At 36.8% G+C, this 15801-nt stretch overlaps 1 protein-coding gene across 1 annotated transcript; it reads right to left on the bottom strand.

Annotated features, from left to right (window-relative positions):
• Positions 1–4131: 4131 nt before the first annotated feature.
• Positions 4132–15608, bottom strand: fxyd6 (FXYD domain containing ion transport regulator 6). Its single transcript, XM_027998911.1, has 8 exons — positions 15316–15608; positions 10306–10359; positions 9902–9925; positions 8371–8406; positions 8162–8236; positions 7909–7945; positions 7742–7791; positions 4132–6364 (listed from the first exon to the last, which is right to left on the bottom strand). Exons 2-8 carry the CDS (start codon positions 10352–10354, stop codon positions 6327–6329), a joined length of 309 nt encoding a protein of 102 aa, XP_027854712.1. The 5' UTR covers positions 10355–10359; positions 15316–15608; the 3' UTR covers positions 4132–6326.
• Positions 15609–15801: the final 193 nt, after the last annotated feature.

Below are 15801 nucleotides of genomic sequence, written 5' to 3'. Positions count from 1 at the left end.
CTGTGTGTATTGTTTAATAACCTGAACCTACTTGAAGATTCTCCACAGATTTACCTCTAACCTGTCTGCTGTGTGCCTTTTTCTTTATGAAAAACCTCCATGGCCTTCATGTAGCAGCTGTGTTTTAGATTAAATGACACAGCTGATCTCCATTAGCTAATTAGGGGATTTTGTTCAGGAGTATGACTGTACTGACACAGCACTGCCATTTTCCCACTCAAACACAGTAAAATAAATGTTCCATTTGCATTTTTGTCTGATTGTAAATATAAACAAGTATAAATCATGTTCTGTTCAAATATTGCTCTTTAAGGTGTAAAGAACACCAGTGTTAAAATGATCTATGTCCTCAGACGTAGTAACCGTAATGCAAAGCTAAAAATGACACATTCACATAAACACAACAGGTAGTTTTAACTCACAACTAACTACCAGTGCACTTTACTGCACCGAAACTGTCTATGGGGAAAAAACAAAACCTGCAGGTTACTTGATTATAGCTCTCGATGGTTATTTTAAAATTGTTAAATGAGGAATTACACTTACACTGAACAAACACAGAAAAGGGGAAAAACACAAACACCAAGAGCAGGCGAGCAGCTCATGAAAATGGAAGGAAGTTTTCTTTACTGCATTTAGTATTTGTTCTTTTTCTGTGTTTGAAATTCAGGTATCTTCTTTTTGCTCTTCTTCTTGTGGCTCAAGGAATCAGTGATTACAAGTACAGCGCATTTCGGTTACATATACTTTATTAATACAAAATGTTTTCATGTCACACACTTAACAATTGACAGTAGCATATTCTTGCATCCTTTTGTGTTTTTCGGTTGCTTCCACTGCTTGGCTCAGTAATCTTCTTCTACAACAGGTTTACGCTGAGGATGATAACAAATGTGTTAGATTTAATGTAATCACCATTAAATGTTAATATCAGCTTTTATGACCAAAACATTTTTAAAATAATTTTTAAAAATCATTACATCATTAATATTTTAAACCAGTGGCTTTCAACTCACAATCTAAAGGTGGTGGTTTCTATTAGGCCAACCAAACATGAAGACAAATAAAGCAGCTTAAATAAGCATTTCTAAGTAGAAGTAAAAGTCTCTAGTCGGTGTTTCATACTGGCACAGTCGCACAAATTTGCAAACCACTGATTAAAAATGTGATTCCCATTATGACCAGCAGATGTCCCTATAAATCCACGTGAGATTTGGACTTACCTTGGTTTTGCCACAGTTTCTGACCTTGTTACCTAAGAAGAAAAAGAAAATATATATATTTTTTTATTTGTATCAAAATCAAAACATCAGTTTATGGAAGCATTGCAGTAGCCAAGCCCCATAAACAGAATATTAATATTTTCTGGCTGCCTTTTAACTGCTTGTTTTGAAGCCAATGACGTCTTTCCAGCCAAAAACTGACTGGAGGAATCGAGATTCAACACTGGCATGTCACTGTTCTCTTTTTCACTATATGTCTTTAAAGGCCCAATCGTGCAAACCCGAAATGCACATACATAAGGTTGAGAAAGACTTACCAAGCAACAGAACAAAGGAAAGGAACACGACCACCCCGGCAAAGACCAGTCCTCCCACACGCAGAGTTTTATAGTCTGAAAATTTGCACAAAAAAACATCACCAAGTGATCACAATTACTCAAAGTCTGTGATTCTAACCCTATATTCTACTTTTCTCTTTTTATGCTCAATAAGCCTTCTGTTTTCCTTTAATTGCCCATTTAAAAAACTGCTTTTTTATGCCTTATAATTCATGCTGGCGATATATGCAGCACACTGTTCTGTTGTCAAATGTAGATTTCCAGGAAACAACTACTCACCGTATGTAAAGTCTGCATCCCAGTCAGTTACTGCATCTGAGCGGAGACAAGGAGTGGACACAAGCAGAAAACTTTAAAAAAATTAAGAAGGATGTTTTTAAAGTGAAATTATAACAGGTTTTATTTTACTTTCTAAGTAATCTATCCCTTGTTAAGCATAAATTAACTGTGTAATTGTTTATATTGGAGAACAGATCGCATCAATGACACAGAAAAAGTCATTAATAAAATACTACCTTCTGTGTCATTAGCTCGCTGCAGGTTTTGGCATATTTGCTTCCACTGTGCACAATACATTTAGCACCAACTCAGTATTAACTTGATAAACAATGAGCAACAGAATATGCAAAATGGAAGATGTTTATTTCCCTGCTATCCCTGACACAATACCACCTTAAATGGTGGGGGCTAGTGCCCGTATCAAAAATCACCTCAGTGACAAGGTACTGCAATGCTAAGGGATGCTTGCTTGTTTATGTTTATGCTCAAGTTTCAAAGAAGCAGAATAAAAATTGGATATCAGCTTGTGTGTAGCAAGGTAGGATTTATTAGTTTGCAGCTGTTTGTTGTCCTGAGAGTGACTGTGAATGCGTAATTGCACGGTGCCATGCTAAAGTGTTTTTCTACTGACTGTTATCAAGTGGTAATGAATGGCTTCACTCACCTTTTGCGGAAGACATGGTGTTTTGTTTGTGTGAGTTCTCTTGACTCAGCTGTACGAACAGAAAGCAAAAAGGGAAGAAAACTTTAATAACAAATACATACCGCATCCGGTGGGCTATCAAAATCCAAATTATTAAATCATTTATTACAGTTCTTTGTCACATTGCTGAGTATTCTCAGCAGGTTTGATGTCTGAATGCTTTTTCTAGGGGTAAAGGTGAAAGTATTTTTGGTTAAGATGGCCTTTATTTTCATTTTATTATACACCTAAAAGCTGTTGAAGTTCATTAATTTCAGCTTCTTTATTTTAGATGAACGCTCAATGAAAGGCACAGAAACTCTATACGGTGTGTGTTCTGACAAATTGCCTCATTAGGTTTCCTGCTGCAGCCACAATATGACTTCTTTGATCTTTGCTGGGAATTTAAAGAGGCTAATGGTATTATTGATCTTTTACTCTCCATTCCTTCTACAATTACCCTTGAACTACACACACACACACACACACACCCGCACGCACACACACAGAGAAAACCTTTTCATTCGAGCTACATCTTTTGACCTATAATCATTAACTCACAGATTAACAGACTAACATTTTCCTTGGCTGTCTCTCCTTTCAGCTGAAACCTCACTGAATTATGGACTTCACTGCTATATGTATTATGTGGCCTGGCCTTTTCCATTCACCAGTGAGCTTGAGGACATTCACCAAGGGGAAAGATGTTACTCATTAATGCATTATGGCTCCAATATTCATTAACCTTGAACCTTGAACAGTCAGAAAGTAATAGACGGAGTATGAAAAACTTAGCTGTGCTTTCCACAGTGTTGATACAAAGTGACTTTAACAAAGACGTACAACAAAAACAATCTCTAAAAAAAAGTGAAATTGATAAGAACATCCAAATGAAGTAATCTAAATTTACTTTTTAACATATATACCTATTTAATGCGTATCACTGGTTTGGAGAAAATACTTTTTACAATACATTCAAATTGTATCTGTCTCACACAAAATATGATGTCAATTTTGCTACGAAGAAACTCGACCCTTTCTTACACAGTTGTGATATACACTACACCTGTGAGCACCATAAGTACGAATCTGAAATAATTTTCAATGACAAACATGGTTTATTTATGAAATATTCTCACAAAACAAGGAATAACCTACCTGAGGTGCTGAAGGTTCTGTATTACCTCTGTCCAGGTGTGTGTGGGCTTGTGTGGGTGGTCCCGTCTGCAAGCCATCTTCCTAACTTACAGATCCACCCCCTTGCACACACATATACCTACGCACACACACATACACACACACATACAAGTTTTCCATTCCTTCCACCATACTTCAGTGCAACCGCTTGGTTACAAATTTACAGTCTCATAAACTTAGTGCAGGTATAGAGGAGAAGAGACAACCTTTGGAATCGTGAAAGAAAAAGAGGAGGTCGTTACAATCTACGTTGTTGCAAATAAAGCCCGTGCTGCTTCAAAGCTTTGACAGGTGAAACAACCTTGACTGACATTGATGGAGGGTCAGTGTCATCTTAATGCTTTCGAGCATAAAACACTCTGGAGAAAAGGAGATGTTTTACAGAAAGAAAAAAAAAAGATTAAAGGCACACTCTGTCTTTAAACACACTTTTATTCAATTATGCCAAGAGCACAACAGGTTGCTACACAACAAGGCTTTATGCAGGAGATGAACACAGCAGTAGTTGTACAGCAGTCTGTTCCCACTCTTTGCTTTAGCTCGCATTTAGCTACTTTTAATATAGACTGACACAGAAATAACACAGCTTTTGAGGTTAAACCTCTCAAACAGACCATCCACACTTTGTCTTTCAGAGAACGTGTAGTCATTTAAAAAAAAAAACAAAAACAAACGGTGACACTGGAAAGCAAAAAATAATAACAGGGAAAAAAAGCACTTCCCCTGCTTTAAAGAGCTTGCAGCGCTAGTGACTGCAAGTGGAGGGGAAGTTAATCACTGCCTGCTAGAGACCAGTTAATCCCAGTGGAGCCAGTGACGCAGCAGTGCAGTAGATATGTGGAGAAGAAAGGCAGTGACACAGCTGATGTGTGAGCTCTCTCCACTTCAGGTGGTTAAAAAAAAAAAAACACACACGACAGCGGAGGAGCCCGTGCAGATACCTGCGAATCCCGCTCAGAGAGCAGTGGTGAGATTGTCTTGTAAAAGGCTAATCACGTCTACATGGACAGATACACAGTCAGAGCAGATGTGATGTGTTCACAATCCTGCACACCAAACAATAAACATCCAGGGCCGGACTTAAGAAGAAAAAGGGACCAAGTCACTAACCTGACGATACTGTATTTTGGGGGTTGTTGTTGTTAAAGATGCAGTATGTAACTTTTTTTACAAAAAACGTGTTTAACTTATTTGATAAAACTGTCACTATGTCGTGATAGTATAAAACAGATGATCTGTGGAAAAGGTTAAGCTCCTCTGCCTTCTCCGTGAGGTCCCATTGCTACCTGCAAAAATACACCAGTCAGTCAGAAATAACCCATCAGAGCCAGGAGGAGGGTCTTAGCACTGTCAATCAACTTCATGTATGTGCTGCTCACACCCTTCTTGTTATCTGCTTTGCTACACCTCCTTCCTGACAAGGGAGCTTGCCGTGAACATGCATGCTAGCAAGCATGACCACCAACTGACGGCAGATAAACTGTTTTCTTGTAATTGTCAGCTGTTTCCTCCCCATTAGCAGAGCTGCAGCTCATACATCTGAGTGATTGATAGCACTAAGACACTCCTACTGGCTCTGACAGAGCAGTGCCTTTCTGCATTTGGCAGTAAGACCACATTTCTAGCATAGGTGGTGTAATATTTTGGGCCAACACGTCTCTTTTCAGCAGATAGAGTACATCTCTTGATACGCTGCAAATAATCTGATGAATCAAAGGGACACAAGCACCAAAAACCAGTTCAAAAATACTTGCTGACCTCTCAGTTGTGTTTTGTTATGATTCAGTTTGTTTTAATTGAACTGAATCATATAATAAAATTTGATTTCATACAATATAATATAGGGTCAGGTAAAAAAAAAAAAAAGATTTCCAATGGATAACTATTAAATTAGTTAATTGTGCTAATTGACTTACAATTTCAACACAATAAACTACACTCAAATATATATATATAAAAACATATGCTATGCAACATGTTAGTCACACTAAGTGTGTTTGTTTTTTTACTTCATTCATAAACTTTAATCTTTCACTGGAATGGATTTACCCTGTTTGCCACATACTCCTAAATCCAGCCCTGTACACACGTTCACACAAACACGCCTAACCATTCAAACACACACATAGGATATTTGACTAAATAGCTTATATGTAAAGTATTTAAATTTAAATACTGTATATATGCATATATCTTATAATATACATGAGACCATTTTTTTCCTCAGGACGGCTGAGAAAACGAGCAACAGATTCACGAATCCTAAAACCTAAAGTCAATTAGCAGAAGAACAATCAAACATCTGAACTCACAACACTAAAAACATCTCAAGAATTTATAAGACAAACTTGTGCCAAAGTTGCCACAACAAACTGCAGTGAAGGACTGTCACAGAAAAGGCACAGCATTTGACAAGAGCACTGAAGGACTACTCACAAAAAAAATTAACACCTGGCAAAAGATCTACTCACTTGTTACATTTTTAAACGGATACACCTTGTCCTCACCCTCCCGTACAACTAACTAGAATAAACCTCACATCGTTTTTTTGTTTTTTTTTTATATATATATTATTGTTGCTTCCTTTCAGAAACCGCTGATGTTGCCTCAGTTTTCTGCTGGAGTCTCTTTGGCAGCCGTTGCAGCTGAAATGGGTCAGAGAAATAGGTTTTAGATTCAGTACAGTGGAGTATGCCAGCTACCATGCAAGGTATTTATAGTCTGCAAAAAGTAGCCCACGACTTGGAAGGAAAACGATACTTTCTTTGTACAATTTAATAAACCAAAATGCGAAGAATGTGTCATGCATTTGTTTTCAACCTCGTTTTTACTGATTGTCCTTAGATAAATCCAGTGTTACCATTTGCTTTATATGTGCCAAATAGAGATCACCTGTATGTAGCTAAATTTAAGTATAAACACGGCTATTCTGTAAAAGGACTTAGAGAAGTTTACGGGAACAAACAGCATCATGAGAAACGCAGCAGACATGTCGAGAAGAGTTAAGCCAGATTTCTGTTTTAAAAATATATTCTACTCTTTGAAAATCCAACAGAGCACTGTTTAATTATTCAAAAATAGAAAGAAAATGAGAAAATCTGCAAAGCTACCAAGTCTCCTAATTAATTGATAGACCAGGCAAGAAAATAATTAGAAACAGCCAATAGGCAGTAGGGGACCAACTATCGGTCATGCACGCTACTAATTTTTGCTTTGAAGACAAGTACTAAGAGGAAAGTGATTGCTGAAAGAAAGCATAGAAAGTTCCGTGTAAGGTATAAGGGGATCAAGTCAATAAAGTAAAAAAAAAAATACATTGGATTTTGTGGCTGTTATGGGACAAAATGGGGTGAAAATAGTGTACATGTTCCATTAGGATTAATTCTTAGTAGAGGAAACATCAAATTGTATATGCAAAAAGGCACCTCCAGCCTGGATTTTTGTCATGTTAAATTTTACTTTGTCAACAAATTTGGTGACGTACAATTACATCTGACAGAAATGACTTTAACGTGAAGTAACTCATGACAAGGACTAAGAGTTTTTAGAAGTCAAAAGTGTCACCACTGGGACTGTTTCAATTGAATGCGTTTTGAAAGTCAAAAAATGCAGCATGTATGAGATTAGCTTTAGAAAATGATCAACCAACATTACTCTGTTCTTATTTTCACTTTGAGCAGCCAGGTTCAACTTATCGCTCAGCAGACTTCTACTTTATTTATTCAACACTTTATAAAGCTTGAAAATCGCCAATACAAGGAATTTTTGCTCACTTAAAGTAAAAGAAAAATCAAAAAACATTCAGATATAATTTTTAATGGCCTTTGATGGAATATGAAACTGGTTAGAATACACATTATTAACATATACTAAAATATATCATAGCAGTAGACACAATGTGTTGAAAGCTAAGAAAGCAAACTAATACTAAAGAAAAGGGGTTTGCTAAATTCAACACAGAATTTGTTATGTGTGTTTTGGTCGCTCTCAAAGGCATCAACTCATATTTATGTGATTGTTACCCTTGGTGACAATGAGGTTCTCCTCTTGTGCCTCCTCGTCTCCAGGCGCCCTGCGGAGAGAGTTTACAGGTTGTCGGCATAACTAAGTAATGATGGACAAAAACATTAAAGGTCTGTTATGACTAAGTTTTCTTCTTCTCTTCAACCCAGCAGAAACTCAGGCTTACCTGGGCTTTTGTTTTCCTCCACAGCGACATCGTCGACCTACAAGCAGACACAAATCATCACCTGACCTCTAAATATGTCATAAGAATAACATATCTCTTACGTTATCATAGTTAAGAGTGGGGTTAAAAATGTAAAGAAGTGCTAATATAATTACGAGGACAACCTGTGAGACCTTTACTTTTGATTCTGTTTGAAATTATTTTGAGTGCATGTATAGATGTGGTCAAACAGAGAAATCAGAAATCTTCTTACTGAGGATTAGAAGGATGCCCAGCATAAACAGGATCACAGCAAATGTCAATCCCCCAATTCTCAAACTTTCATAATCTGAAAAAAAAAGAAAAAAGAAATGCAATAATTTACACATCTTGTAAAAAAAATGCATTAGCTATTGATTTTATACATATGTCTGATAACACTTTGGTCACTCAGCGTTTGCAAGTCGTCTGCTTTAAACTTACCATAAATAAAAGGATTTTCAGCCACTGAATGCTCCTCTGTGAATGTATAGAACAAAGAAAATCTTACAGGACAAATAAAAAGATGCTCTTGTCTTTTGTGCTATCCTCAGTTACATTTTAAATACATTTCAAAGTAATTTAATGATATCTCTTAAAATACATTTTCAATGTATTTCCCACCTGTAGCTGAACTCATTTAAGGAGGATTTAAGAAATCGGCAGCGCCACAAAGTGTATTATACATATTAGCCAGAACGTTCAATTTTCATCTCAGAGGACACTCCACCTTGTGGTTGCTGTGTCCCCTACAGATGAATTCTGGCTAATTGCAAATCGGACCTCCTGCGGTTTTCGTTCTGCAGCGGCTTTACTTCTTCCCAGTCTTCCATGAATCCTTCTACAGATTTTTCCACCAAGCTGTGGATGTCTGCAGCTTCGAAAAGGTTTCTATTGGCCTGATGGCTGCTTCTCTTTTTAATGCTTTCCTGCACCAGCTGTCAGTTTGATAGCTTCTCAGCTATGACATTTTTTCCCCCCATTTTGTATAATAGATTGAACTGCACTTTATGAGATGTTCAAAGGTTTATAACCTAATCCTATTTTAAACTTCTCAGCACCTTTTTTTCTGACCTACAAGTTTTGTTTCTTGGACTTTATGATGATGATGTTTGATCACTATGTGGCCGCCATTATCAGATGTATTTATATTTAGATTAATTTACACAGCCGGATTGTATTTTCTAAATGCATGGCTCATGACGTCAGTCTATTATACAAGATTTTAATTTGGTGGTAAGAGCCTAAAGAGGGCAAAACAAATTATATTTCATATTTTTATTGGTGAAAAAAATGAAAATCATATATATTATTTACTTCCACTCCACAATGATGAACTTTGCTTTTTCTTGTTTCTTGTTTCTTTTGAATAACAACAACAAAATGGCGTATAAAAAAATCCAAAAAGTTTCTAAAAGAGAGCAGGAACATGCAGAGGCTTATCCAGTTTTTACCCCAAAGCTTGCCTATGTTTTCTTAATCAAATCAGGAACTTGTCTACATATACTACTTTAAATCAACTTATCACCTGAAATCCTATCAATATACATTGAGATTTGTGGCTGTAATGTTACAAAGTAAAACAAGTTCAAGAGGAATTAATGCTTTTCAATGCATTGTAGGGCATCCTCTTCAAAGCTAAGTATTTCTTAATAGTATGTTGGAAAAGTCTGTTGGACTTTTACCAAAAGAAATATTTTTTTCCCTACTAGAAATAAGTTAAAACCAGTATAAAAAACTGCCTAAGTCCAAAAACGCATAACAGAAACAACATCGGAGAGCCTCAAGAACAACTGATCAAAATAAATAATTTTAGCTGTTTTAATTTTGTCCAAAAAAAAAAAAAAAATCACTAATTTGGTATTGATATTTTTGCACTTTTGCCACTGTTTATTCTTGTGCACATGTCCTTATGGGGATGATCTTGAAACCAAATGTTCAGTTTTAACCCTGTCTGTAAATGTAGGGCACTTACCCATAACACTGGGGTCTGATTCAGCTGAAAAGCACAGACAAGATGAGGAGATTAGAGGAAGACCGAAGGAAAAAGAAGCAACACAGGAAAAGAGTTGGAAATGATTTGATGTATGTTTGTTTTCAAAAGTATCTCAAAATTTCACAGGTTATATGTTTAAGCAGAAAAAGACTATTTTATATATCATTTATTTTAAGAGACCTCACACATTGAGTGGGTGAGCCAGTGTGTACATGTGACTCATAAAGCCTTTAGGTGGTAATTGATATTTTGCCAAACATCTCACCCAGGCTGGCTTTGCTTTCCCCAATAAGCAACCCCGTCTGCCCAAACAGCGCCTCCTTATGGGTGCTTTGTGAATGTGCAAGCGTGTTTCTTTTTTTGGTAAGCAGGGGAGCACTTACCAGCTACACACACCAGGAGTGAGGAGAGGAAGAGCAAAACCGTTTCCATGGCAACTGTTGACAGAGTAAGAAAGAGTGAAAGGGAGAAGACATAAGAAACTCCAGTGAATGAGGTAAAACACACTGCTACAGCCATATACATTTGCATATGTCACTTGAAAAACATTTTTTTGATTGTTTTACGTGTTAATGCTTAAGGCGTAAATTCAAATTTATAATCAACAGGAACCAAACGACACATCGTCAGCCACGTCCAAACCTCTGGGGGTTGACAGATGTTTAAAAGCCCACAGATATAGTTTTTTTTTAATCCTGCATAATTATCCGTGTTTGGAGCCACACAGGTTCAGTCTCTTCCAAGCATACAGAAAGCTATAGTCCCAAAGGACAACACATAACCTTGACCTATTTTCATATAGACTGCTCAGTGTGCTCACACACGCATCCACTGTGTCTCATACCGTATGTGCTCTGAATCAACCATCACCATTTATATCTGACCTGTTTCTGGGATGAATTGGCCAAAATAAACCAATCCCCACATCGGCTGTCTCCACATATTGAAAAGAAAATTCTGAAGGCAATCTAAAGCCACACTTAGCAGGGCTTCACAGTTTAATTCTGAGGTTCCTGAAGGTTTTATTAAGTCTCCTGCTTTACCGTTCTTGTTTTAAAGGGTTAAACAGGTCGCATACCTCACCATTTGATTCACTGCAGGTCTATTTAGGTCCATTTGGCTGCTTGTCCTTTCTGAGCCTCATTACAGTATCAGCAGAAACAAATCATAAACATCGCACCGCTGCACATGTGCACTCACTGCGTCAGCCTTTTGTAAATAGTAGTTTATAAGCTCTTCAAACATCTCTGAAATAATGAAAGAAATACAAAAGAGAACAAACATGCTCCACTAGACTAAAGGTTTCTACACCTGATGTGTTTATTAAGGGAAAAAAAGAAACAACTATTACATACTTTACTTTGTTTACCTTCATTTATATTGACAATTATGTTCTGTTCTAATCCTTAATTCATTTTTTAGGTTAATTCCTGCTGCATATGAGTTTCCACCAAAGCATTTATATTAAAGTTACAAATAATTTAGTGTTTTCATCAAATTTGGAATGGACTAGACAGACACATCATTTTATAATTTATATGTAGTGTTCGATTGTCGACCTTATGAGCTAATCTGAATGATCCTATGTGACAGTGTGTCACATTTGCATATTTTAGGAGGTTTTTTGTTTTCACAGCAGATTTGATGACTGAAGGTTGTCCCCAAACTGTACATCATATATGTTCAATTCAAATAAATCATTTAACAACTCTTTGATCTTACATTTTATGTCATTCATTTTTTAGAACATTATTTCCAATTTATTTGGTAAATTCTAGTCCTTATTTAAATGTTTTTTTATGTGTTTTCCTGTAGTGCTTTCTCCTTCTTTAACTCAATTTTCTTCATTCTAAGCTTTATTTGTCTGCATAATAGATCCCTTTAAAAATCGCATCATTCTAACTGGCCACATCTGTGAACAGGACAATTCTGTGAAAATAATCCACCCGATTTAGAAAACACAGATCATTTGTGTAGCATCAGAGGCCGTTGTGTAAAGCGACTTCTTGCAACTGCAGATATGCATCTTGTCACTTCTAGTTATAGTCATGTTATAATGCAATTTTGCAATTACTGGGAACCAGAGCCATAAAGAGGCCATTTTTTTCTAGATGCTGCTTCTGTACTCACTTTTTTTGGTTTTGTTGTTGCAATGTCATATTTATTTTAGATTGAAAATTCACACTTGTTGCCACCAATTAAAATGTGTTGATTTTGACCACTAGCATTGCCCTATTAAGATAACACTTTGTGCATTTTGTTGCATCTCCATTGACTAGAATCCACAACCAGCCAGCACTGCTCCGATTCTGCTACCAAAATAAAACATAAACATATCAGAGTGGTATTATAATTTGTGAGAATTTTTAATGTATGTGACCACATTCATTCAAAAAGGCCTTAAACATACTTTTATATCCCTCTATTACACATGCAGCAGTTGTGTGAAGATATATATTATCCTACACATATTTCTCCTGTTTTTGCTTTTTTTCCTTCAGTTTAATCAATATCAAACACATTTTTTAAGCCATACAAAGTGAGTATAGCACTTCTATTTTTAAGTGTTGATTTAAATTTTCAAGGGAGAAAATCTACACAAATCCTCCTGGCACAATGGGAACAAAGTAATTGCCTTAATGCTTAAATCATTAATTACCTTTAATGAACCACATTTTTTTGGAAAGCTGAGTCTAATTTTACTAACCACACAGAGACATAATTAATCAACTGATTTAAATGAAACCTGTCTGACAATGTGAAGAAGGCAAAAAATAAATAGCAAATAGCAACACATCACATTTAACTTAAATAGATTCGAGAACATATGAAAATCTAAGTCACTGTTTCATTCATCAGAATGAAACAGAAAGAAAAAGAAAAACATTTCTAGCGCTTTGGGACTCCAATGAACCACAGTGGAAGCATTTCTCCACAAAAGAAGAAAACATGCAGTGGTGAAGTTTAGAAGGAGTGGTCGGCCCCTCAAAGTTACCCTAAGAGTGCAAGATTGACTCACAACATCTAAAACTCCACAGGCTTCAATTGCTTCAGTTACAAGTAAAGAACCTGGCCATAGATGGAATCCATGGCAGGGTTACAAAGCTAGCAGCTGCATACACAGAATACACACACATTTTGCTTAAAAACATCTTAATGATCCCTAAGACCTTTGGGAAAGTATTCTGTGGACTGATGAAACAAAAGTGAAAATTTTAGGAAGGTTGACATGACACAACATAACATGAGACAGCAATTCAAAGTTAAAATGGTGGAGGAAGTGAGAGGGGCAGTTTAGCTGAAGCAGGACAGAATTGATGGAAGAAGAATCCTGAAAAGAAAACTTTCCAGCCACGTATTTGTGACCTTAAGCTCAAAACACGCCTGTGTGATGATCCAAATCCCACCTGCAAGTCCACCTCCGAATGATCCAGGACAAGTTGATTGTTTCAGAGAGGTCTAGTCAAATTTCAGATATAAATCTCATACCAATGGTGGGGGTTATTCATAAAACAAATTTAAAAAAAAAACTCCAATGTGGGTGAAATGCAACAGTTGCGCAGAGAAGAATCAGGCAAGATTTCTCTGCATGCCATGTAAAATACTCACAATCAGTTATCACAAACACTTGATGGACATTGTTGCTGCCAAAGGAGGTAAAACCAATTAAGCTTGCTTTATTCAGAGGGCCAAAGAGCTTTTTCCATTTTCTGTTAGTCTTTTTTAAAATGTCCATCTTAGTGTACTAAATTTGCTTGTCTCCATGCTCAGAATTCCCCCACTAAGGGACAAATAAAGAACTAACCTATTCTATTCTAGACACTTTACATCAAAGAGAGGAGGAGAACGAGGTGGGGGGAAAATAACACAACAGATGGAGAGGCTTTTTATTTTTTTTTTTTTTTTTACAAGACAGGGACAAGGAGAGGGCAAGCAGAGAGACGGTCAAGGTAGGAGACATGAACCACACCCTGTGGTTCATGTCTGTTAAAAAACACACTGTCTGTTGAGAAAGCTTAGCAAAGGGCATTTAGGGGAGACACTGTCTGAGATGAGGACGGTGGAGAGGTAGTCTATTGTATAGAAGTAACATAGTGTATGAAATGTGAGAATGCATAAAATAATAAAAAATGATACGAGACTCATCGTTCACATGACTGGGGGAAAAGGAGGAGCTTATACAAGCAAGATGAAAATATTTAAGCTTGTTGATTTTTTAGACGTATTTAGGGTATGCTGGACAAAAACACATTTATACAGTTTTACATTTTTCTGGAAGAAACAAAAAGGTCATATACAGTATGATTTTGTTCCAGATAAACTACCACGAGCCTCACAATCCATTATCACAGCTGGTTTTAAAATAATGTCATCAGTAGTGGTCCTCTTGTGGTTGACCATATTTTTATTCCATTTAATGTAAATCAAACCAACGATAAGGAAAGTTTTCATTCATTCACTCCTTTCTTTCTTTTTGAATCTAGGATAAATAAATGGGTCACACTGGCCTCCATAAACCATGTGCAGTAACCTGCCCCTTTATATCCGCCATCATCATAATAAAAATGTTAAATCACCATGACAACAATGTGCGTCGTTCCAACAGTATCCAATAAGAAATCGCAGCTGAATGAGAAAGAGGAATAGATAGATGGTGGCCTTATATCAAAACACATGCAGGGACAATATATCAGTCAGTGTACATTTATAAGCAAAGAAAAAAGAAAAAAAGAGAAAAAAAACGGGTGTGGTCCACAGCTTTAAAATCAAAAGTGCAAGGTTTTATTTCTCCAAAACTGTCAAATCCTCCAGAAATGCACAAGTCAAATATGATTGGGAAATGAAGTTGATCCTACAAGGTCATCAATAACATTTACATCTATAACGAGTAAGACTATTAGCCTAAGCCACCCTTACGTGTAATGACATCGTCATTACTCTGGAGCAAAATTATTCCCATCAAGTCTGTGACGGCAGCGCATCGGTCCTCCCCAACCTGTGGATCATGTTCTGGAGGGGGAAACAAAGACACCACTCGTATCTGAGCTGGTGTTTCCTTTTCTGCGGAGCCCTGAGAGATTAAATAGAACTTGATATTTATGTCAAAAACAAAAAAAAAACAAAAAAAAAACGTACTCATTTGATAAGCAATCAGAGAAAGTCAATTAATCACGATGCGACCCGTGTTTTCTTGCGTGTTGTGTCTCGCCAGCAGACACACCCTCACGGTTTGACTGGAAGTGTTGTTAATTGAGTCCCTGCAAGTTATTTAGACCGCGGAGCCGCATTGTGCCTGCTGAATGTCTAAATGCACGTGAACACATCATTTCCCAGAAAACGTGCACGGCAGTGGCAGTGCAAGAAATCAATCAAATATGCGCTCATCAACTTACCTGTCGTTTCTCCGGAGGACGCTTGGGTTTGTATTTGTATAATATATCTCCGCCCGCGACAATCAGTGAATCAATCTGCTTGTTTCACTAACGACTTGGTTTCGACAAGACAGCTCATCTGTTTATATTGTCGCACAACGATCATGTAGACACGACTTCTCCTGGAAAAAAAACAACAGACGTGATGGATAACAACGTGGTTCCTGCAGCAACAGCTTTTCTCCGTGTGTTGGATCCTGTCGCTACCCTTTCTCTGTCTCTCTCCGTCTTTGCTCGCTCGGCAGAGACTGGTAATATATAGATTCCAGCATACGGATTATTCTTTTTGTCTCATATTTATAGCATATACTGGCGCATCACAATTAGAATATCTTCTAAAACTTTTATTGACAAATATAAAGGCTTAAAACCTTTATGTTGATTTTCAAGAATATGTCTTACAAAAATGGAAACCCAAAATTAGTTTTCCACGTAGTAATATTACAT

The sequence above is a fragment of the Xiphophorus couchianus genome, chromosome 18 (genome assembly GCF_001444195.1).
Source record: "Xiphophorus couchianus chromosome 18, X_couchianus-1.0, whole genome shotgun sequence".
In the NCBI taxonomy this organism is placed as follows: Eukaryota; Metazoa; Chordata; class Actinopteri; order Cyprinodontiformes; family Poeciliidae; genus Xiphophorus; species Xiphophorus couchianus.
This window is presented reverse-complemented; position numbering and strand designations above follow the sequence as displayed.

Bases quoted from the DNA above. Each gene is read 5' to 3' on its own strand.
- fxyd6 (XM_027998911.1), bottom strand. From the start codon at position 10,354: ATGGAAACGGTTTTGCTCTTCCTCTCCTCACTCCTGGTGTGTGTAGCT. The intron at 8,407-9,901 runs GTAAGTGCCCTA...ATACATTCACAG, and splicing joins ATCAGACCCCAGTGTTATGG to AGGAGCATTCAGTGGCTGAA. The intron at 7,792-7,908 runs GTAAGCCTGAGT...CTCTCTCCGCAG, and splicing joins GGAGGAAAACAAAAGCCCAG to GGCGCCTGGAGACGAGGAGG.